The sequence below is a fragment of the Manacus vitellinus genome, unplaced genomic scaffold (assembly GCF_001715985.3).
Source record: "Manacus vitellinus isolate BGI_N305 unplaced genomic scaffold, ASM171598v3 scaffold_47_pilon, whole genome shotgun sequence".
Taxonomy (NCBI): domain Eukaryota; kingdom Metazoa; phylum Chordata; class Aves; order Passeriformes; family Pipridae; genus Manacus; species Manacus vitellinus.
The window spans coordinates 770,497-793,587 of NW_021940585.1; the positions used below are offsets into that span (position 1 = coordinate 770,497).

At 44.3% G+C, this 23,091-nt stretch overlaps 1 protein-coding gene across 1 annotated transcript in view; it reads right to left on the reverse strand.

The window, feature by feature from the left end:
* Positions 1–23,091, reverse strand: part of LZTR1 (leucine zipper like transcription regulator 1) — a 35,149-nt gene that overhangs the window by 2,962 nt on the left and 9,096 nt on the right. Inside the window, exons 8-17 of the mRNA XM_029962546.1 lie at positions 11,842–11,952; positions 10,567–10,659; positions 9,539–9,634; positions 8,312–8,492; positions 6,302–6,471; positions 4,390–4,546; positions 2,929–3,055; positions 1,708–1,857; positions 1,390–1,495; positions 612–692 (exon numbers count right to left, since the gene is read on the reverse strand). Of these exons, the coding sequence (XP_029818406.1) occupies positions 612–692; positions 1,390–1,495; positions 1,708–1,857; positions 2,929–3,055; positions 4,390–4,546; positions 6,302–6,471; positions 8,312–8,492; positions 9,539–9,634; positions 10,567–10,659; positions 11,842–11,952 (1,272 nt within the window). The remainder of the gene's footprint in view (positions 1–611; positions 693–1,389; positions 1,496–1,707; positions 1,858–2,928; positions 3,056–4,389; positions 4,547–6,301; positions 6,472–8,311; positions 8,493–9,538; positions 9,635–10,566; positions 10,660–11,841; positions 11,953–23,091) is intronic.

Sequence of the window (23,091 nt, forward strand, 5' to 3'; positions counted from 1 at the left end):
ACAACATCATTATTCTCTCAAGTGAGGACAGGAGTATCGGCACATCAGGCTCTTGACCTTTCCTGCCACTAATGCATCATCCTGCATATCAAAACAGAATCACAGAATCATTAAGGTTGGAAAAGACCTCTAAGACCACTGAGTCCAACTGCTGAACATGGGAACTACAGAAAGCTCAGCCAGGACATGGTAACTCACTTTAGAGCACATGACAATATAACATGTATGACAGAGAACACTTCAAGAGAAATATAAACAGCACACTGATAACTGCTAGTAGGGAGAGATTTGTGCCCTCAGTATACAACAAACTTATCCTGTTACATACCAACCCAACGAGGGCAAGGCACAAAATTAACAGCTGGAAATGGAAGCAATTTTGTGTAACAACTGGTTTTGAAGGTCTTCACATTTCCAGACTAGGCTGTTATAGTCTTTCATTTATTTTTGGTGTGGGAAGTGTGCCCAGCAGTCCTGTCAGCAACATGCAGCCAGCTCTCAGCTGTCTCACACGAGGAAGAATTAAACTGATTCCTATATTAATGTGTCTTTAACCAAGGCAGCGACAGAGGACAGCAGCTCTCAAAAGCCACAGAAAAGATGCAACCAACCTTGGTGAACTGGTGGACGATGATGTGCAGGCAGTGCCTCTTCATGTCCAGGGCCTGGGTCTTGTCAGCTGCCTCTAAAATCTAGAGCAGAAGCAACGATGTGATTTCCCTTCTGCACAGTTCAGGTGCACAAACAGTGTCCTGATGCAAAGCAGGAAACTCCTCTGAGCCAGGGAAACATCTCCATTTTGCATTACAAACTGAATCTTTTCTGAACTATTCAAAAATAAGCCCTGGATTTAAAATGTATGGAGTCCTCAGGAGTTAATAAGCAGGAATTGCTTCTGCTCGTGCTGCAGAGGGTTCAGGAGCTGGCATTGGCACTGGGGGCTTTCTTACCACACAATATCTCTTGTCAGCTCAAACTCCACTCCCAGCTCCCATCAGCATCACTGATAAAACAAGACTAATGTTACCTGCACATCACCACTTGCCCTGGTAGAAATGTCTGCCAAAAAGGGTTTGCAGCTCTGTGCTGAGCTTACAGTGAATCTTAGGAAGGCCTTTAGAAACACAGTTCTGCAATGGGGAATGAGGAGCTCAGCAGGAACCAGGTGAGCAGTACCTGCTGAACCCTTTAGCACAGCACAGGAGCAGAAGTGACACAAAAATCAGATAAGGAGCAATGCTGCTGAAGGCTGGGCTCTCACACACATGCCACTGCCATTGGAAGGGGCTCGGCAGTCTCAGTGACTTGGCACTGGGGGTACCCACTTGACCAGACCCCTTGGTTTTCCTCTAAAACAAGTGACTACTTAAAGTGCTTGGGGACAATTACCTGGAGCACATTCTCCACTGTGACATTCATCTCCAGGTTCTGCTTACAGTAGGCTTGGAGTCTGTTGTTGGAGAAGCCGTAGTAGTAAGGTGCAGCAAAGAGGTACCTGTTCATCCCATTGAGGAATAAACCATAAAGCAAAGGTAAGAGCACTGATGGCAAACACAAATCCCTGTCAGCAGTGACAGTGCAGAGCCTGTTAGTGTCACCCTGACAGACCATCCTCTCATGCTGTGCCGGGCAATCCAAAGCAAAAGGAAGGTGACTGCTGGACATGCACTCAGACAGATCCTTCAGTTCCTTCAGATTTAAGGATACAGGGAGTCTTCAGGAGGCATGTTCACTTCTCCATAGTAGATGTATCTAAGCATGGACTCGAATGCTTGCTTGCTGGGAACCATTTCACCTATAGAAATGTTCACTTGCCCATCCTCTGGCATGAAGGAGCGGAACATGGCTTCGAAGTAACTGGAAAGGAAAATAAAACTGATGTAACACATTCTGCAGACAGATGGTTTTAGCCAGTATTGTTCAAAGGCTGCAATCCCAGAGCAGAAAATTCAGTTGACAACCTGGGCAAAAACACTGCTAAATTATTTTTTCATATATGTCTGCCACTGAAAACTCCAAATATAATCCCCTTAATTACCATCAGCACTACCTGAAATTCATCTGTTTCTTGAAAACTAGGACACGTGGTGCTTTGATTTTTGTCTACTTTGCATAAGACCCAGCAGAGAGCTTAAAGTATTATGAATTTCCTCGGTATCTACAGGCTGCCAATCATCAGGGCTGGTTTAAGAGCTGTAAAATGCTTCTGGTAAAACACCACGGCAACTAATACCGAATATTGTTACTGGGACTGGAAAAAAATTGCGACAGTATTTGAAATAGAGATTTTATGAGACCACTTAATGTTTGGCAGAATGTAAGGTGCAGGTCCACAGAACACACAAGTGCAGGACAAAGCCACTTCACCCATGTCCTGGGGAGGGAGAATAGTCCCAACTTCAGCAAGGTGAACTCCTTGTCTCTGCATAAAGTATGGGAACAATCTACTCTGTTATGCACCATTTTTTGTTGTTTATTCATAACTGGTCTTAAATATCAGTAAGAGAAAGAAATTCAAGTTCCACATGATCCAATATGAATGTTCATGGTCAGAAGGTTCCTTCTGACCTCAGTGGACATTTGTTGCTTTCCACTTCACCGAAACCACCTTATGTTTTCTACCCTTTTTCCCTTCCTGTGATTTTACAGATTCTTTGTCTTGCAGTGCAGCTTCTCACACATCCTCTGGAGAATCTCTGCAGTTTTAATTTCCTCCTATCTTTCCCTGCTGGGTATCAAATGGAAAAAAAAAAGTTAATCACTATAGCTTAAAGGCTTATTACACTCATTGAGCAAAGCTGCCTCTTACAGTTCTTGCAGATATATAAGTTCCTCCCTGTCTCCTGAAACAATCCAGCTGAGCCCAGACTACCCAGCATGGCACTGTACTCACACAGTGTTTGTTCCAGCTTTAGGAACAGGGCTCACCTGGAGCGAGCTGCCAGGATGGCCTTGTGGGCTGGCCTTGGGTGCCCATCTAAAAGCAGGATGATATCACAGAATTCAGTCCCAGCTCCTTCCAGGTAAGCCTTCATGTCCTGGATCAAGGACGTTCCTGAAATTGAACGTGAGGAAATAAAGACTCAACAGTTCCAAGTGACCAGGTACTGCTGAACTAATACATGGCCAAGCCAGAGCTCCAGACCCTCTTTCCTTTGGCACCCTTGGGCTGAATTTCAGTTAAGCCCTTCTTCATAATTTTAGAGCAATATGAGCTTCATCCTTCCCCATCACAACCCATTCCCTACTGCCCATCCTAGAACCAAACCTGTCAGCTCTGCCCTCTGTTGCTGACAGCAAACACCAGTTGTGGCCACAGTGAGAGGTGCTCTCTGTAGGTACGAAATCTGATTTTTCCCCTCCCTTTTCATTGTTTCCAACCATGAGGAATATAAAATTTTGTCTTAATGAAAAATCCCAAATCAGCAATAAAGGTTTCTTTTATCCAATATTTTAATCAATCTTTGAAAATACACAATAACTGAGAAACAGAGCACATTCAAGTCTGATTCAAACTCACTCATATTTTCAAAATTCATCTTTCAATTTTTGATATTTGGGTCTCACACCATTCCAGCTCTGGATACAGGAAGTGACTGTGCCACCTCCCCCACTGGTGCCTCTCTCCTGCCTGGGACAAATGCCAGCCAAAGCCCTTCTACCCAACCTTCAAGGACTGGCTTCCTCCTCTTTCTCTCCAGTTCCCAATTATTTTTTGCAGTATTCTAAACCAATACTGCCAATGCCTCTGAACTTTGCGGCCCCAGAAAATTTCATTTTTACATTCCTTGCTTTGTATGTCAGAATGTTAAAATGTTGAGTAAGAACTAGTCCCAAATCAGTCCTTGATGAATTCCATGATAGAATTGTAAATCAAATCTTTGTCTTCTCCCTATTTCTAGTTCCTCTCACACACACATGCACACACACACACACACACACACACAGCAGTGCCTTACTCACAAGATCCTCCTCCTCCCTCCTGGTCCTCCTTGGTGAACACTTATGAGCAGGCTGATTCCCCACTCACCTTTGTCACCCTCCAGCCACTTACACTGACTGTCCACTGCCTTTTTTTGGGTCATTCTTTACACCCTTCTGCTCCTTCTCTCATCTCTCTGAACAGGATCAGGATGGTTTATTGCAAAAACATGACTATATTTCCCGTGGCCTCTCATGTGCTTTGATGGGACACTGTTCTGACCAAAACTAAATGAAAAAAGAACTGTCGTACCCTGTCTCAGTCTAGGAAAGAGCCTGAGCACAGTCATCCCAACTGGGAACTGGTGGCCTGCAGTGGGCTGTTTTCCAGGCTGCTTCTCAGGCTAAATAAACCATTAGCAATGCCAAAGCAGCCCACACAATTACTCCATAAAGCATGGAAGTTACCGATGTCGAGCGGCTGGTCAGAATGTGTTCGGACAGGAGGCTGCTGCTTCCTCCGGACGATCTCCACAATGAGGGATGAAGAGAGATGCTCAAACTCCTTCATCATTATGACTTGATTAAAATGGGACTCCTTCACCACAAAGTTCAGGCAATGTTCCTTAAAAACACACCAATAATAATTAAAAATTTTATGGTTTATTGTTTGAAGTCGTCTTAAAGTATCCCATAAATGTGACCATGTTACATGTGCCATCAGCCACTATCAAACCATTATATCCTTATCCTTCCTAAGTGACCATTTAGGGTCCCACTTGAACATGGAAATCAGGACAGTTCTAAGCACCTAGAAAAACTGGACTAGAAATACTAACAAGGAAGAACTTAATTGTTTCCCATCTAGGTGCTCCGAAGCTTTCTAAAACAGGAATCTCAGGAGGCACCAAAAACCTCACGGAGCTATCTCATAATAATTCTTAACATAATTAGATACCAGAAGTTAATTAGAAGGGTGAAGAGATCTTAACTCTTGACACTATCCATTCAGGGTCCAAAGAGCTTGCAGGATTCTTTGTGTGGGTTTTGCCTGAACCTTTTACATAAAGGTAGCAAACAGTTTGAGAGCTCTGGCAGGCTCTTGTGTGATAAACTTCTTACAAAAATCAGTGTGGTGGAAAGGTGACAAATGAACCAGACCTAATGCTGAACAGCTAGAGACAAAAAAAGGGCACTTCACTTGCCAGTGTGAACCAAGGCTTTCCCTCAGTACACTTTCATAAGCAATAAATACAATCTACACCAGCTCACCATAAGGTGGGTACAAATTCACCCAAAGAATAGTTACTACTACCTGTTTTCTGCCAGGTTATTTCACCTGGGATCCAAATGGATCTGTCAGGATGAGCAGACTTCTGCAGAGGACCCACCCACGAGGACTAACACACACCTGAGCAGACAGGATACCAGCTCAGGGTGATCCCGACTGACTGGAGCTGTGTGGAAGAGCCCCTGTCACCCCACAGGCAGCCAGGGCACGTGGGGGCACCTGGCTGACCTGAGATTATTACCACCAATGCTTGTGCTTCTGGGCAGCAATGCACCACGGTCCTGTGCACCAAAGACTGTGCCAGCATTTATATACTTGATGCTGACTCTGCTGCTGTCCTCCTGGATGGCTTTCCTCCCCCAGATTCAGTGCAGGCAAAGTGCCTGAGGAAGTGCTGGTGCATACTGGTTTCTCCAGCCTCACTGTGCTGTCAGCTGCCAGCAATACAGTCACTGGTATGCACAGCCTGAATATCATCAAACAGGCACTGCGGGGTCCTGCTCTGGCCCTTGGACTGGGGGCAGGAGCTGCCTCCCTGCAGCTTCAGCAGAATCAGCTCTGGGCACTGTGGTGGGATCAGCCCAGCCCAGCATACCCTGGGCTGCAGCCGGGGGAAGCAACTCTACCCTGACTGTCAGCAAACACCCAAAAGCCCCTGACCCACCACACAGAGATGGAGAATCACAGGCACATTTTGTTTTTCAGATCAAAGGCCCAAGAACAGAATTCAGTTTTTCCATCAGCCCAGGGGAAAGAACCTGCCTCCAGACTCTGTATTTATAACACAGCGGGACCAGGAAATGCACTGGTTCCATCTTGCTGCAGCAAGAGTGAACTGACGAAGAGCCAAAGTCACTCTGCCCTTGACATACCACAAAGCAGATATGGAAAAATATTGAGTACTTCGTGAAAAAAACCTACAAAATATCATGAGCCACTGCAGGACAACCCACACTAAATATACTCAAGCAATGGTAATTATAGGAAGGATGAATTTGCAAAAGCTGATAGCTCTGGCAAAACATTACTTAGATAAATTTTATTTTTAAAAATTTCTTATCAGTTACTTTGTATGCAGAATGTGATTACCTTTAGCTGATCCAGCTGAAGCTTGTTAGCATTCTCACACACAATGAGCACGTTCTGCAGATCTACGGATGCTTCGATATACTGAAGGCAGAGCTGTTCCAGTCGAGAGAGCTTGAAGTTTAAGGCCAGTTTGTACACATCCATAATGAGTAACACATCCTGCACGTGCCCTGAAATTGCAAGAGACAAAACTGCGGGAGAGCTCACAGAACAAAAAGAGGAGCCCTTCCAAAATTATTTCTTTTTACGTCAACCTGCGCAGATGGAATGGTAAGAATGGTCAGCAACTGGAGTATTTTTACAGAGAAAAGATTCCACTCCTGGTTAGATAAAATCTGAAAAAAAGGAGTTTCAAAATTGAGGCACTCGACAACCACCCTGAAGGATTTTTGGACAAAGATTTTGTGACAACCTGGACCACAGTTTTTTAAAACCCTCAAAAGAAAGTGAAGTCTCTAAAATCCCTGACAAGCTCTGGAGCTTGCAGCCCAATTTCCCACAGTGCCCAGCTGCCAACAGCCCTGCCAGAGTCCTTGGGTTTTACACAGTATTAGCAACCAGCTCCCTGATTCTGACAGGCCCTGCTGAAGGCACTCTGTGCTATCACTCTGTGCTTGTGTGTGCACAGATCTGTAGCTGGTCTAGAAGAGAGGGCTGAGGTGAGAGAGGGGCAGTGGGGACTCTCTAGACCACTGCAGCGGGGCTACTAGCACACCAACTCAAGGAATAATCCCCCACAGTCTTTGCTTTCCTCACAGGAGATCTCTGCCCATCTGCTCTAACTACGTTTTAATAGAGAAAAGCCCTCTTGCATGTCTCGTGCCTTCCCTGTGTCTAATTGGAAAATCCCATTTGATAAGCATGCCCAATTCCATTAGCTCAGCCTCTGGATGGCTCCCCAAGGTGCTGCTCTCTGAACTGAGAGGAGCAACTAGGAATAAAAATGGGCAGGGTAAGACCACTGGAGGATCCCAGCAGAAAGGGAAGTGCCAGCAAGAATCTTTGATGAGCTGGGGGAAGGGGAGCAGGCTGCCTGGGAAGCCTGTAACAATGGGAAGAGCTCAAGGGTACAAGCCTTCCCTTGGTCTGAGTCTGTCCCGAGGTGAGGGGTGCTGAGGGTCAGCAAACAGCAGAGAGAGGGACCTGGCCACGTCAGCAGAAACCAAGGAACAGATTCCCTCATCCCCACTCACTGGGATCATTCTCAGACAGGCCTCCTTGCAGGAAAGCCTTGGCACAACTGCACAGAAATCATTCCTTTTCTGAGAATCACCTTTACAGAAATGAAAGATCCTGGAGTGAAGCTGAAGCAAAGCTCAGTGCTAGGACAGCTGTACCTCACTGTGCCCTTCTGCAGCTTCCCCAGCCCCAGCAGCTGAAGTTTTCCCCGTGTATCCAATGGTATCCAGCCCCACTCCCATGGCCCCACAGCCCTCATCACTCACACAGCCAGGATCTGGATTTCCTGTGTGGGTGCTGAGAGATCTCTGGTTGTTACTTCACAGCCCACAAGCGTTTTTAACTCCAAGAACTTCGATTAATGCATCAAATGGATTTTTCCTTTCTTGAGGCATTTCTTTGGATTGGCATTTTGAAGAGGTGATAAATACTGACTTGCTCTGCCTTTCTGTGTGGGCTCAGTTTGCAACGGATCAAAAGAGCAGCAGAAAAAGGAAATAAGCCAAGCCAGGATACATGGTTCTTCCAGGCAGAATACTGTGATATTCAAAACACCACAATATTTCTGTTTGTTTGTTTGTTTGTTTGTGGTTTCTTACACCTTTTGGAATGATCAAGAACCTGTTTTTCCTTAATATTTAAAAATAACTAGGGAAAAAACCCTCATGATTAGTATGCTCTGATAGAAGTGTGCTTTTTTTTTAATCTCAGATCAGTAACTGAGTGCTCAGAACGAGACTGGTCATCTGCAAATGCTTGATCCTGCTGTCTCAAAACAAATGTTTGGCCCTGGGTGCCCGTGTTACTTTACTCTGACCCTGCTGCCCCTACCTTTGCGGGGGTACTTTATTTTATCTGTGTACAGGAACTGCATGAGCACCTCGAAGGGCTGGGCCTCAGCCTCTCGGATGGGCACTTCCAGCAGCGGCTGCAGGCGGCACAGCTTGACATTCCCCCCAATCCCATCCTTCTGGCACGTCTGTCCCTCGTCTTCAATGTCTTGCTTTGATTTCTAAGGAAAGAGAAAAACCACTCAAACAGGCACAAGGCTGTGCCAGCTCACACATGTCACCATCAAACCAGAGGATCTTTCTCCTGACTCCACATTCTTCAAGACCCAGGGTCTCTTTAGCTTTAGGATTATCTTCAAGGTAACAAGGAATTCATATGTCTTAGACTTGCTGTTCCATATCCTGTGACACACATGGATCAGAACACAAGTGAGCTCCTGGATGCAGCTCAAAAGCAAGATGTCAGAGCAAGGGAGGCATGAAGTGCACTGAGCTCACATTTCTGCCCACAGCAGGAACAGTATCGCTCTGTGAAGAAGGGAGAGGTGGGAGTAGACCCTGTCTAGCAAAATCAGAGCTCAAAATGCTGCACAAAAGTATTTTAAACCACTTTGTTACTTTAAGTTTCACTTTGACAGCCTTCCCCTACAGCGGTTGTAAAACAATTAACTAAGGGGCAGTGAGGCATCCACATGTCTTACTGCTGCTTGTGTGCCACGACCTCCTCAAGAGCCATTAAATGTTTGCTGCTGAAAAGCTGGAAGTAGCTAAAATTAATGGACAATGATCAGAGGCACCAGAGGTTCAGCTCTGGAACAAGTCAGGAAATATGAAGGTTAAAGGGAACAGAGGCAGCTCAAACCCTTAGCACTGCCTTCCTTCTCTCTAATCTGTCTGATCTTGTGGGCCATCCCCATGACACGCAGCTCTTACCTCCCCAGAGGGAAGGGCACACACACCTCCCTGGGGTATTCCACAAGATTAGACCTCAGACAGCTACGAGAGCTTCCAAGAACCACACTGCCAAATCCAGATAACTGGATTAACTCTGGCTCCTCCATATTACACTCCTGACACACATCCAGTAGTCTCCATTAATGCTAATGATCCTCTTTATTTGACTTGCTCAAGAGCACCTTAGCATCAGATGCTGCTCTGGTCCTACAGCTGTCTCAGCAGATAACCTTTCTCTGATAACCTTATTCCCAAACCTGGGCAGAATAAGCCTTACCTTGCCACAAGGTTATTACACTTCCAAAATACTCACCTGTTTCAGCCTCTCCCTGGCCTGTATGATTTTCTTTTTCAGCCACTTGCAGCGAGCGGTGACGATCGCGGTGTGCCCTCGGACTCGCTCCTCCTTCTGCCAAAGGCAAAGGCAGAAAACACATGAAACTTTTATCCCCAAATCACATGGTGGTGGCAGGTGGCAGAGGTTGTAGAAACCTGGGCTGAACCCCAGGTTACAATACATTTGAAGTTAGAACCAAAGGCAGCCTTGCATCTGCTCTGCACATACAGATGGAATTCAACACTTACTTCCCCAAAGGCTGATGGGAAACACCATTTGGGAAGAGCCCGTGTAACGTTCACTGAGTGGAAACTGTTGTGTAGGTTCAGTGTCACAGATACAGCTTCTTATTCTTGCATCTGATTTTCAGTTTAATTTAATTTTCCCTTTTCAAAATAGCAGTATGGTTTTTGCTACTGTTCTTCATAATCTACTTCCCCTGATATTGGGGATCTGTTCTCTGAGCTCTGCAAAGCTTTTTCCAATTTTTTTTTTTCCAAAAGGAATGCAGGTAGGTTCAAATTTCTCATGTTTTCCTTCAGGAAACCTGTTCTTTGTAAAATTTTTAGACTGTTTTCATCACTAGAGAATCATTCCCCTGTGCGGCTTTTTCTCATTCTATTTTGTTTCATGGCTCTTGAGATGATAATGGGTCTGCAAACCACTGACCTGCTCTTCCCAGGAGGCAACTGGGACCTGGGAGTACAGAGGTCATTGGTGTATTTTCATATTGCAACTCTATATAACATGCTCTGATAAATTCAGGTTAAGTCAGTGACCCAAAGGCCTTCTCAGTTTAAAAGTTTCTTCTCCTTTGCAGCTTTAAAAATTTACTTGGATTAGTGCAACTTACTAAACCAGGCAGACAGTTCACCAGTGATGCTGCTCTTTAAACTTCATTCCCAGGGTTTCTGGCACAATCATTGCACAATTTGCTTTTTCCCAGCAAACACTACACACACAGTAACACCCCCATTGGCACCTTTCCAATAAATTCTACTCACCTCTCCCAAAACAAACTCCAAGTCACTGAACTGCCTGTTTTCCCAGAGCCTTCCATAGTCTTCATGGAGAGTGCATTTAGGGTAACAAGAAAACTGAAAAAAATAAAACCCCACAGAAGACAGAATTAATTTCAATGGCTATATGAACTTCCAATCTCAAATCACCCTGGAGAAGAGGAGCCTGAGGTCAGACCTCACTGGGGTCTGCAGCTTCCTCAGGAGGGGCAGCAGAGGGGCAGCTCCCATCTCTGCTCTCTGTGATCAGTGACAGGACCTGAGGGAACAGCTGGAGCTGTGTCAGGGGAGGGTTAGGTTGGATATCAGGAAAAGGTTCTTCCCCCAGAGGGTGCACAGGCTCCCCAGGGTAGAGGGCACAGCACCAAGGCTGACAGAGCTCAAGGGGTGTTTGGACAACACTCTCAGGGACAGGGTGGGATTGTTGGGGTGTCAGTGCAGGGCCAGGGGTTGGACTCAATGATTGTCGTGGGTCCCTTCCAGCTCAGGACATTCCAAGATTCTATAACCAAAAGTGCCCACGTTTCATCTACTATCACTGGATTTTCTTATGAACCCAACCCCAGTGTAGTACATAAAGTAGAACAAGTAACAAGCAAACCAAACACATGCAAGGGTTCATGGTGAGGGCAAGGACAGATAACAAAGGGGAACATAGAAGAACTCTGTCTCATCACAACTTCCTGATATGAGGATTTGGAGGCTGGGAGTCTCTCCTGCTCTCAGGACTTGTCTAAGTGATAAAAATAAACTTCAGTGTAGGTGGGATTTGACCTGGTGTGACTACCTTGAATTTAAAATTTTCTATTCCCACGGTTCCTTGGGGCTGGGAGTGGGAGTACTGAATGGAGATAAAACCTCAGTACAAAATGCTCTGCCTCAGAGCTCTGAACAGGACAGAATATGGAGAGGAACAGTCAATTCTCAAAGAAACAACCTGGCAAATCCCATCTGCTACACTTTCCAATGATTTGTCAAATTAAGTTGTCCTGATCTCTTTAGGACTTCAGAAAGCACTGGAGAGCTTGACCTTACCAAAATGTCTGTCCAGATAACATTTCTCAAAAGATTTTAAAGTCACATATTGACCTTTGGCAGCTGAGTCTGAAATGTAGAGGCTGCCTGCAGGAAGGACATGGAACAAAAGCCATGGAGCTCACAGTGAGCCAAACCAGACACTCCATGGCCAGAGCCAGAGCCAAAGCCAGAAGGATTCCCATGGAACTGGTGTGGATGTGAGTATGTTTCTCAGAGAATTACCTGGAACCTGTACATCTCTCCACTTCTGATGTTATTGTCCACTGTGCCACCAAAGATGTACATGGCATCTGAGATAACGGCTGCTGCATGGAAGAGTCTGCCACTGGGTAACTGGGGAGAGAAAACAGGGCATAAACAAAAAGAAAAGGGCAAAATAGGAGAGGGAATAAATCATAGCCTGTTCTTCTGCCAAGAAAAAGGATCTGCTCTTAACAGATCAGCAGTGAGAAGGGAAAATCAGAGAATCACAGAATATTCCGAGTTGGAAGGGACCCACTAGGATCATGGAGTCCAACTCTTAAGTGAATGGCTCATACAGGGATCAAACCTTGGCATTATCAGCAGCATGTTCTCACCAAACTGATGTAGTCTGAGGTCATACACACACTTGCACCCTGAGATTCACATCTATTATATTTCAGGATTGCTGCCTGGTGTGTCTAGAACATACTTTCCAGTCACACTGAAGAACACCCACTCCCTGCACCTTCTAGCCACAATGGTACCTACAGAGCACTCTACGTATCATGACAGTTACAAAATATATAGTTTACAAAATTAAACTCAATGTCAACTTTCACATAAAAAAGGAAAATGTGCTTCCAGAAATAAGCAGATTCTGCAAATGTGATTACTGTGCGAACTCGGAGCTTACTCCAAACATTGTCAGGGACCTGAAAGGTAAATGATCATCTACCTCAGCAGGACTGAATCCCAGGCCTGTGAGTGCCTGCCTCCCCCACAGCTTGAAGGGCTGAACCATCTGGCTCAGGCTTCCCAGCAAAGCCCAATTCCGAACAGGAGCCCAAGCTTGGAGCTGTTGGCAGAGCTGGCACCTCAGAGCCACGGCCACGTCTCCATCCTGCCAGCTCCACAGAAAGTAAAGCCCCCCCCACTGCAGCTATTTATAGGGCTGAGGGATGGCACCATCCCTGCAACATACCCCACCCTGGAGCTGCAGCATGGGATGATTTTTTGACAGGGGAAGAGTTGCTGCAAGCTGAAGCCACTGTGACCCTCCTGCAGAGGACAGACCACAGCATTTCTACCCACTTCTGAGGTTACACAAAGGTATGTGATCACATCAGCACATCTCACTGAGAGCTCACAGAAAGGCTGCAAGTGCTGAGAGAAACTTCTTTTTTTCCCCTTAGTTTGATCAGGCTTGTTTTGTCTTCCAGGCAGTAAATCTGATTAAATCTTTGCCAACAAAATAAAAAGCCCTCTGGTATAAGAAATCTTTGCTTCTTGTACATATTTATAGACACCACTCAAGTAAACTCAGACATGAAACAAGATTATGTTTATCTGGAGAGGCAGATTTTCCAGGAAACCATGCTGACTGGCAGTTCCCATTCCCACCGACTCACCCCTCTCAACCACAGCATCACACAACGGCCTCATTTAGCCTGTTACTCACCACACTTTCCATGACTTGTTCTTTTCCTCAAACTACAGCTTTTAAGGAGACAATCCCCCAGCCAGTAACTAGGACCAGGGTGTTTTTCTCAGATGTACAAACCACAGATTTGCTCACCTTAAAAAGCACATTTGCCCATTTAAACAAACCATCTGGATTCCTCTGGATGAACAAGATGCCTTCTGTCTCCAGCATGTTTCATGGATACTTTATCAAAGAAACTTCAGAGTTGGTGCTAATAAATACTGTAATGGGAGGATTATGGAACAACATTGATCTCTTAGTACATTCCTGCCTGGCCCCTGTTTGATACCTCTTCGAAAGAGGATGAGATCCCTGTCAAATATCATCTGTTTTCTGTGGTCTCTGCTCGTTATTGCAGTAATCTCATTAACTAAATAAGATGTACTGATTGAAATAATCAACCATATTATACTGGGTTAAAAATACATCTGTCACCTTTATCAACTGGAGCTCCAGCCTTATCCCAAAACATGAAATTTGCTTGCCCAGACCTACTCCCACACAGCTAGTCAGGCAGGTATTAGCTGTACTGCAACATCCTCCTCACAACTAACTGCCACTAAAACCAAACAAAACAGAACCATTCTGTCAGAGCTCAAATGCAGCTCACCTGCTTTAGACTTATTCAGGTCATTTTCCACATTTTTTTTTTTTTAAATAAATAATATTTTAGCTTTGAATTTAATTAAAATAATTCTCAAAATTCTCTAGTATTTGGTTTTTAAAAGCTGCCATTGTATTTAACAACTACCTTATTTTCAATCAAAAAGCCTTACAGCTTTGCAACAACTGGTGCCAGAAAACAAACACAAACCACTTGAATATTTAACAAAGTAAGACCACAGTTGCAGTTCACATCATGTTCAACTCCAATTATCTGAATGGGATGTTGTGACAATTATTTTTCATTTGTAATGGCTGCTACTGGCCAAGGAACCAGAGCTCTGCACTTATACTAATAACTTAAGCAATCAAACAACTCCACTTTCTAAATACACCGACCACATTTTTAAAGAGAGAAATGTAAAATATGGAAGGACAGCCCGGAACAAGGAAGGTCATGTCCAGTTCATCAAAACATTGTGCAGCTGAGGGTTTCAGGGTGTTTGTTTTGCTGAATCAGAACAGCAGAATTCAGGCCAGCACAAATCCCCCACAGGGAGATGACAAGTGGTCACATTCTGATGCCACCCGTGTGGGGAGCAACACTCAGCTCTCCCAGGACCAAGGATCTGGCCAGAGGAAAACTTTGTCCCAGTGCAAACCAGGGGAGCTGGGTCCTCAAGAAAATATTCAGGAAAAAAAAAGGTTAATAGAGCTCAGGAGCACAAACAGCTGGAGAAACATAAACAGCTGGAGAGACATGCTGGTCCCCACATTCCTCAATCACCAATTCCAGACACCCAGAACCTGCCCCATCTTGATTTTTTTACTGGGAGACCTCCCAAGCTGCCAAATCCAGCTGCTGAATACACTCAACTCAGGTAGAGTTTATAAGGAACAGCTACAAAATACCATCTATTTTGCTACCCAGGATGGTCAGAAAGGATGAGAGGAAACAGCCTCAAGTTGCAGCAGGGGAGGTTTAGTTTGGACATTGGGAAACATTTTCTCCCAGAAAGGGCTGTAAGCATTGGAACAGGCTGCACAGGCAGTGGTGGAGTCACCATCCCTGCAAGTGTTCAAAGGTGGGTGGATGTGGCACTTGGGGACACGGGTTAGTGTGAATATGACAGTGCTGGGTGGATGGTTGGTCTTGATGATCTTAAAAGTCTTTTCTAACTGTAATGATTCTATAATTCTATGATTTAATTCCATCTGCTGGTACAACTCCAGATGGTCGTGTGTGTATCCAAAAGGATTTGTCCTTCTCATTCCCAGTGCACACAGGAATGCTAAAAATCACAGACTAAAAGGCACTGCCAATCTGAGTGCATCTGTCAGCTCTAGATCTTGTATTTACCACCCCACCAACATGATCTCCTTACTTTATTAGCAGTGCCTGACAAAAGGAATTCTGGATTCCATCCTGACACCTCCAGTGATGGGGGCTGGCACCCCTCTCTGAGCTACACTACTCTGTTTCATCTGTTGGAGTGGCTTCTCTATTTAAGGTTAATGAGATTTGCATCTGAGGCTCTTCCCAAGCTGATATCTTTGCTTTCAAAAGCAGACCTCATTAGTCACCTTTGCTTCCCCTTCAGTACCCCCCTCCACACTGCCAGGATGACTCGAGCCATCATTTTCAAAACACAAGTATTTCACAAGTCTTTTTCTCTTCCTCATTTCTTGGGCTCAGACTCACCCTGAATCCCTGTCTAGGCAGCTCAAATGGAGTTTACCCTGTGCTGCTCATCAGGGTTCTGATTTGACTCCCAAAGCTGTGCATTAGTGTTGCTTCTCCCTGTGCCAGAGTACCCAGCAATCATTCAAATTGCCTTGATTACAGCCCTGAGCATCAGCTTTGGGGCTGAGCACACATACCTGAAAATAAACTCAGTTAAATCTGTGTAAACCCCTACATAAACTCACTGATTTAAATTTTGACCTCACCAGGAACACATTTAGCTTCATTTAAAGTCCTTAATAAATTAAGTTGAAGCAATGTAAAAGTAAAATTAAATAGTTAAAAAAGTAAAATTAATCATTTCCACTCAGGGGTCAATATTAGTCCACTCTATGCAATTTAGAACTTGCATGTGCAGAGTCAAGGCTTAAATGGTTCTTGGATTATAGCTTAAGTTAAAATAGCTGAAGCTAAATTGCAAAGGAAAAAAAGGAGCAGAGAAGTAAAGCCATACACAAGGCTGAAATTTCTCTCTTCTCCTGGAATAAATTTAATTTCCACTTTTGAAGTCTTTTTCACTTCCAGGTGTTTCTTTATTTACCTCTGAGTCTGCTGGAGGTGCTTGTTTAACTGTTGTTATGCTGAAATGTAAAGCAAATACATCCCAAGATGTTTTTAAACCCTGTTCTCCAGAGGGCAGGGAGGGAGCTTCCCCTGGGGCAGACACTCTCAAACACTGCTGGGTAGGACACCTGGCTACAAGATTTCAAAACAACAGTGTGTACAAGTAGAGATGGGAGGCACGAGAGACCAGACATGGAGCAGGATTGCCTCGCAGCTGCAGCTCCAGAAGATGATCCCTGTGTATCCAGAACACTCAGGGTCAGTCCAGAGAAAGCTCCACGGTCTTGTTTGAAGCCCATGACTGTGACTGAACCATTTCACAAATTAGCCACATACATTTCTTCTGGTTTGTGCAGTGACAGAGGCACACAGTAACAAAATCCTTCACACTGATTGCTTGTTGTCTGCCTTCTTCCTCCCATGGCTCTCCATGAATCACAGAATGGCAGATGGGTTTGGGTTGGAAGGGACCTTAAAGCTCTTGTTCTACTCCCTACCATGGGCAGGGACACCTTCCACTAGACCACATTGCTCCAAGCCCTGTCCAACCTGGCCTTGAACACTTCCAGGGATGAGATGAGAAGCTGAGGGGTTTGCTCACTGCAAGTAGGCAGAACACAGGTCACAAAGATAGTGAAGAGGAAATATCCCTCAGTTGTTCCCACAGCCTGAGGCAGCCTTCTCACATTTTGGCTTGATGAAAAAACAGGGCAGATGGATTGCTCCAAACTGACAACCTGTGCTTTATTCCAAAGCTGACCAACACACTGGAAGAGGATAAAGTAAAACCTTTTCGAGCTGACAGGCCCCAGTAGGGCAGCACTCACAGCCCTGCCCATGGCCCAGCCCAGCTCTTCTGTACCACTGGCACAACTGGGGCAGGGAAAAAATGGAACTTTCTTGTAGTGAGATTCATCCTCTTGCCTGTGAGGAAAGCATTAGCTATGCTGTTACTGCAGGCTGTGAGTGCTTGCACTGTTGCAGTGCTTCTCTTCTCTCTCTGACTCCTTTCTCAAACCATTTTAACATGTTTCTGTGCTTTTTTCACTGAAACTTCAACAATATGGGCAATACTAGGAAACAGCTAAAATCAAATCCTCTGCAGCTGTTTCAAGGCTCTTCTTTCTCAGAAGCTTTGTTATATTTACAGAACAGATTTATAACTGTGCAAACGTTAACTCTCCTCACACTCAGCTATAAATGAGTAGGCATTATGGAGGCTGACTGTTGCACTGAACTCCAAAGCCAGTAACAATGTGCTCAAATCTCTTTCACAATCCAGGAACATCAGTGAGCTTCTCTATCCTTCAGTACCACTAAAAATTCAAAGCTAAAACTAAATAAAAATACCAAAGCCATCAACAAAACAACCTGGTGAACCCAAATATATTAAAAGTTTAAAAAAGCATCTGTTTTTCTCTGAAACTGAAGAAAATCAGCTACAACAGGTTGAAATGAGTTGTCACTACTGGGAGCTGTTGATGCTCAAGATGTTTCCACACTGTCACACCAGGTAACAGCATCAAACTCAAACAGATGGGCAGACAGAGCTTTGGATAGTCTTTAAGTTCAAGGAGGTTTAAGGATTTAAAATGTTTTCCCATGCTTGGTGCAGACAATCTCTGCTTTCAGACAAAATTGGAACAGACACATGTTAGAGTGAACTTCAAGACATGCAGCTCTATGAATAAAGAGGAGCAGGCAAATGCTGAAGGGTTTTACTGGGTTTTTCCTTAGGCTGTCATTCCTTTATTGGGCCTTTCTGTAGGCTCTCATTCCTTTCAGATGGCAATGGACTCTTCCATCCCAGTTAATTGCTGCAGGTACCAAAGAATAAACAAAGTGCCCAACTATTAATTTTAAAAATCTGGCCTGGTATGGACCTGGGAACACAGCTTGGGCACAGGTTTCTGTCACCTGTAAGGAGGAGCACCCAGCTAACCATGAGCCAGGCAACTGCACCACCATCCCAAGAAAGTTCCCGAGTAAATCCTCCTCGAAGCTACTTCCACCACATGAAGGAGGTGACTGGGACCAGTCAGCAAGGATTTGCCAAGGGCAAACTTTTCCTGACTAACCTGATCGTCCCCTTCAAAATGCTTCATGGGTTCTCAGGGAGTCTGTGCTTGAGACCAAATTGTCTGGAGCAGCTGAAATGCTGGAGGCTGATATTCCAAAGGACTTATCCAGGCTGGAAAAATGGGCTGATGGGCATCTCGGGAAGTTCTGCCAAGTCCTGGCCCTGGGACAGAGTCATTTCTTGCAATGATACAGGCTGGGGACTGGCTGTTTTGAAAACAAACGTGGCAGAATCCCCCCCTCACCTGCTGCCCACGCTGTGGGATGAGCCCAGCACACGGGGGACAAGGGGGGGGCTGGGTTAAATCACCAGATCCAGAAGTGAAGTCACAGTAACAAAAGTTTGTTGGTTGCAGTGACACCGTTTGGGATTGTGCTCTGCACTGAGGATGAGATTTTCCCATCTGGCATCCACTGGAGAGCACGGAATGGAAACAGGAAGGTCAATTCACTAACAGTGACATCCAAACACGTGCCAGTATAACTGCAAAGGTCAGAGTTTGAGGCTGTCTGTAACCTGTTTACAGCTGTAACAACAGTAAATGCTATTTCCTTTAAAATCGTTTTAGTATATCAGTTGCAAATTTAAAAAGCAATGTCAGTGCATAATTCATCAGAGATCATGAGGTACAGTTTGAAGAGCAAGTATTGCCAAATCCAATGAACGTGTCACAAAAGATCATACACTGAAATCTGACAATACCTGACGAGAATCCAGTGACCAACCATTTGCTTCTCTTTGGCACACGGTGTGGATTCAAAAATCCAATAACCATAATAGTACTTTAAGTATCTTAATCTGACTTCCTGTATAAACCAGCCTACCAGACTGCCTTGAAGAGGTACTGAAGTGGAGCCTTTCTTTGAGGAAAACTTTCTTTTTAGAAAATATCAAATCCTGGCTTAAACATAATGAAGACGTACCAAAAAACTCCAATAAAATGTTCCAATGAATCATTACCCTCATTCTTTACAATTTGCAAACTTTTACTTCCTTTTCTTTTTCAGTCTGGATATTTCTAGTTTCAACTTGAAGCCACTGGATCTTGCTTTATCTTTTACCAACATATTAAAAAAAACTCTGTTCCCCAGGTGAGCCAGGGAAGAATTAATTTCCTACAGCTAAAAGAAACCTCTCTTCACAGCTGGTCACTGGGCTTCCCATCTTCAACCATTTTCTGATTTTTTCTCTGAATAACCTCCTTGATTTGTGAACACAACATGGAGAGATGTTATACTGGAAGATTTATTTAATAAACACAAGGATCATGTGTTTATGTTACTTACTGACACTACACTGTGTCAGCTTCTGGAGCCAAGAATATCACAGCACTTCTATCCATTTCACACCACAGGGAGCTCATCTCAGCTCCCCACAAGAGCTGGGGATTTAAGTCACTGTTTCCAGGGATGCTGTAAGGGAAACCATGAAGCCCAGACCACAAACCCTGTTCTAGATGTACCCTCCAGCCAGACTGAAACATGGACTGTTTGTGTCCCCCTTGAGAAGAAATCCAAATCCCTGAGTGGACTGTTATTGTAATCAGTAATTGGCAAAACTCTGGACAATTAGATATTAGGGGAAAGCTGAGATTTTCTGTTGTCTTCCAAGGTTGTTGACAAAAGTTTATACAGAGTAACTGCTCCTCATTCAAAACCATCTTTCAAATCTTTCCATTACCCAATTTCATACCCCTTTAACATGAGCCATGTTCAGTTTGTGCTGTTCCAACTCCTTACTGGTGAGTGAGCTACAGAAATACTCCTTCTGCCTATCATCTACATCATTAATATTCTGCTTTCTCTGGGAAAATCCTATAAAAGTATGTAATAAACACCTATCAGAAAGGATATGAACACAAAATTGACAAACAGAAATCGAGCTGTGTAACAATGTTAAGTTACTCTCAATGCTACAGTTACTCTGGTACCCAGGTTCTTCTAAATAATAACATTTTCGAGCTGTCTCTCTCCAGCTCACTGAGCACAGACCTGCAAAGGGCACTTGGTATGAAGCTCCTACATTTTTATGAAAGGTTTTCTAAAGAGGATGCAAGCTCAAACACTACATACTATCTATAAACACCAAAAGTATCAGTCCTCTCTCTGGACTGTGAAATGCTCAGTTTTATCTCTCCCAGCAGAAAATTTCCCTGCCCACCTGCGAGGTAGATCCTGTCAGGGGCCTTGCTGCAGGAATCTGGGGGTTTGTGCACACAATCTGGGGGTTTGTGCACACAACAACGTTTCTTTTGCATAAAGATACCTCAGCGGGTGTAAGTGACCTCTGCACAGGGAGACTGGGGCAGACTCACCCACAGGAAGATGAGTAAGTCCTTTTACTCCTCCTCAGCTGCCCACAAGCCACGTCACCGTAATCCACTTGAAAAACTCCAGGACTGAGCCTCCAAGTAAGCCCAAGAAGGTTACCAGCACATTAACCTCCCTTTTGGCTTACTAAAAGAAAAATTAAGAGCTTTGAAAGTCAGAAATTTTTACTGCTCTTGGCTTTGAAAGGCCCGATTGTGAGACTGAAATGTTTCACAGGTCAAGTTTCAGAGATTTCCCTTGTAGCTTCAGGATGGCTCGTCAGTCCCTGCAGCCACAGGGAGATGACAAGAACTGTCTGTCAGCTGTGCAAGATGGAGCATTCTCCCTGTTACTGCCTTCCTATTTTTTATGCTGCTCCAACCTTCTTCAGAAAGTCAAGGATATTTCGAGTTCAATAGGAAAACTTGAGGCAAATAAAAAAATCTATTTCTTAATTTTGAAATCTTCTGATAGCCCTGTATAAAGAAAATCCAGCACTCCAGGAAGCTTTGGCAGTGTTACACAGGCAGGCAAGGACTCAGAGAAGATATTCTTGTGACTGCCTTAGAAAAGTAAAACCCCCAGCTGTGAAGATCATCTAACAGTGAAGATGGAGAAGAGCTCTGTGTGCTCTGTAAAATATATATGTACATATATATAGGTCTGAGGACCTACAGACTGCAATTGTGCAGCTCAGCAAGGACATCTTGATACTCATTTTGGAGACATCCTAAAGGCATAAAATGGCAGCTCCTGGTTTATTTTTGAAGGACTGACCTGTTCCATTTCCATTTCTCCTCTTCTACCTATTTAAGCCCCCATCTCACAGCAAGGCATTGTCAAGAATTCTGAGAGCCCTGGGCAGAGAATTAGGACAGGTCAATTTTGCCAGACCTGTTCCCAGCTTTGTTCTACCTGTTTACCCAAAATGTGGATAATGCCAGACTGTCTCAGGGCACCTGACACATGATTGCTGTCTGTGCTCAAGAACTGCTTCTAGACCCTTCCTGGAACTTACCCTGCTTTGCTGTGATTAATGCCCAAATTGTGCCCCCTTCTCCAGGTAACAACCCCAAGATTCTTCAGTCTCATGTGACTTGGCACCTTCCATGTTGCCCATAACAGGGTAGCAGGGGAAATATCACTTCCACCTGACAGCCTATTCCTGTTACTGGCATGTGTAGGTCTGGAAAGTCCAAATCACTCCCTGGATCACTCTAAAAAGCCCCTCAGGGCTAGCTCTGTTCAGAGAACAAGACTGGAATGGCAGCAATCACTCTCCTTCAGCGCAAGAAATCTCTTTTGCAAAGCACTATGAAAGTCACCACTGAATTATAGTTCAGTCAGCACCAAACCTTCTTATTTTGGACTCCAGAGGCTTTACCCACTCCATGCTAAACGTCCAAAAGAAGAAAGAATTAAGGATATGCATCACATGACCATAAGTAAGAAAGTAACCCTGCTACAGTGCAGTTAAGCAAAGTTGTAATGCAGTGTTTCTAAGATCACATCACATAATACAGAACAAACAGAACGTAAACTCTACAATACATCCGTTGGAAAGAGGGGAAGACACCAACTCTAAAAGTGAAGACAGATCATTCTGCTGCACAATAACAGAGGTCACCATCACTTCACACCCAGTGGAAACCCTCAAGTGCTGAGACAGCATTGCAATTATCGACTTCTATTTTGTTTCAACTTAATGTGAATAACTTTGTTCACAGAGACGGATAAATAGGGAAAATCCCAGTTCACAGTGTCCTGGGAACAGTATGGTATTAGAGATTCATTGCCACCATTAGAAGTCTTTGCCAAAAGCTCACAGAAAACAATTCTGAGAAATTATCTAGTTACCCCTCCAGAAGACACAAAATCATTTAAAACTTAAAATGACAGAAGTCCTTCAGATTTTGCAGTTAATCAGTCTTTTAGGAAAATTTACTATCATGTAAATCTCTCCTCCCATTTCTACCAAATCAGTCTCTAGATGCTGTAACACAGAAGAAAACTTCAAAATACAACACAAGCAACTAACAGACAGACCCATGTCCAGGACTACTGACAGCCCAACAAAAGAGCTCTGATATCTGAAATGAAGTTTCAGTAGGGGATAACTCAGGGAATAATGCTGGTTTACAACACTGCCAGGAGCAGTTCTGATCCTGGAAGCAATAATCAATCATGTCCCAAAGAACCAACGCCTGCCCAAGCCTCACACATCCAACAGCAATGCTGGCAGGAGCAGAACAGGATCTACACTCCTGAAGGTAACTGTGGCTTTAGAAAGTTAGAGAAGCAGTTTTATTAATTTCATGTGGCAATAAATCAGCTTTGTAAAGCACTGATTAGACTACTGTGAAATACTTTGGTCAAATAACTGTTCCCAACGAGGCCCACATGCACGGTTAATTAAGGGCAGTGTGTGCGTGGGAATCTCTGACTCATCCAACGCTGTGACGTGTCTCTGCAAACACACCAAACACAGCAAAACACACCAAACACA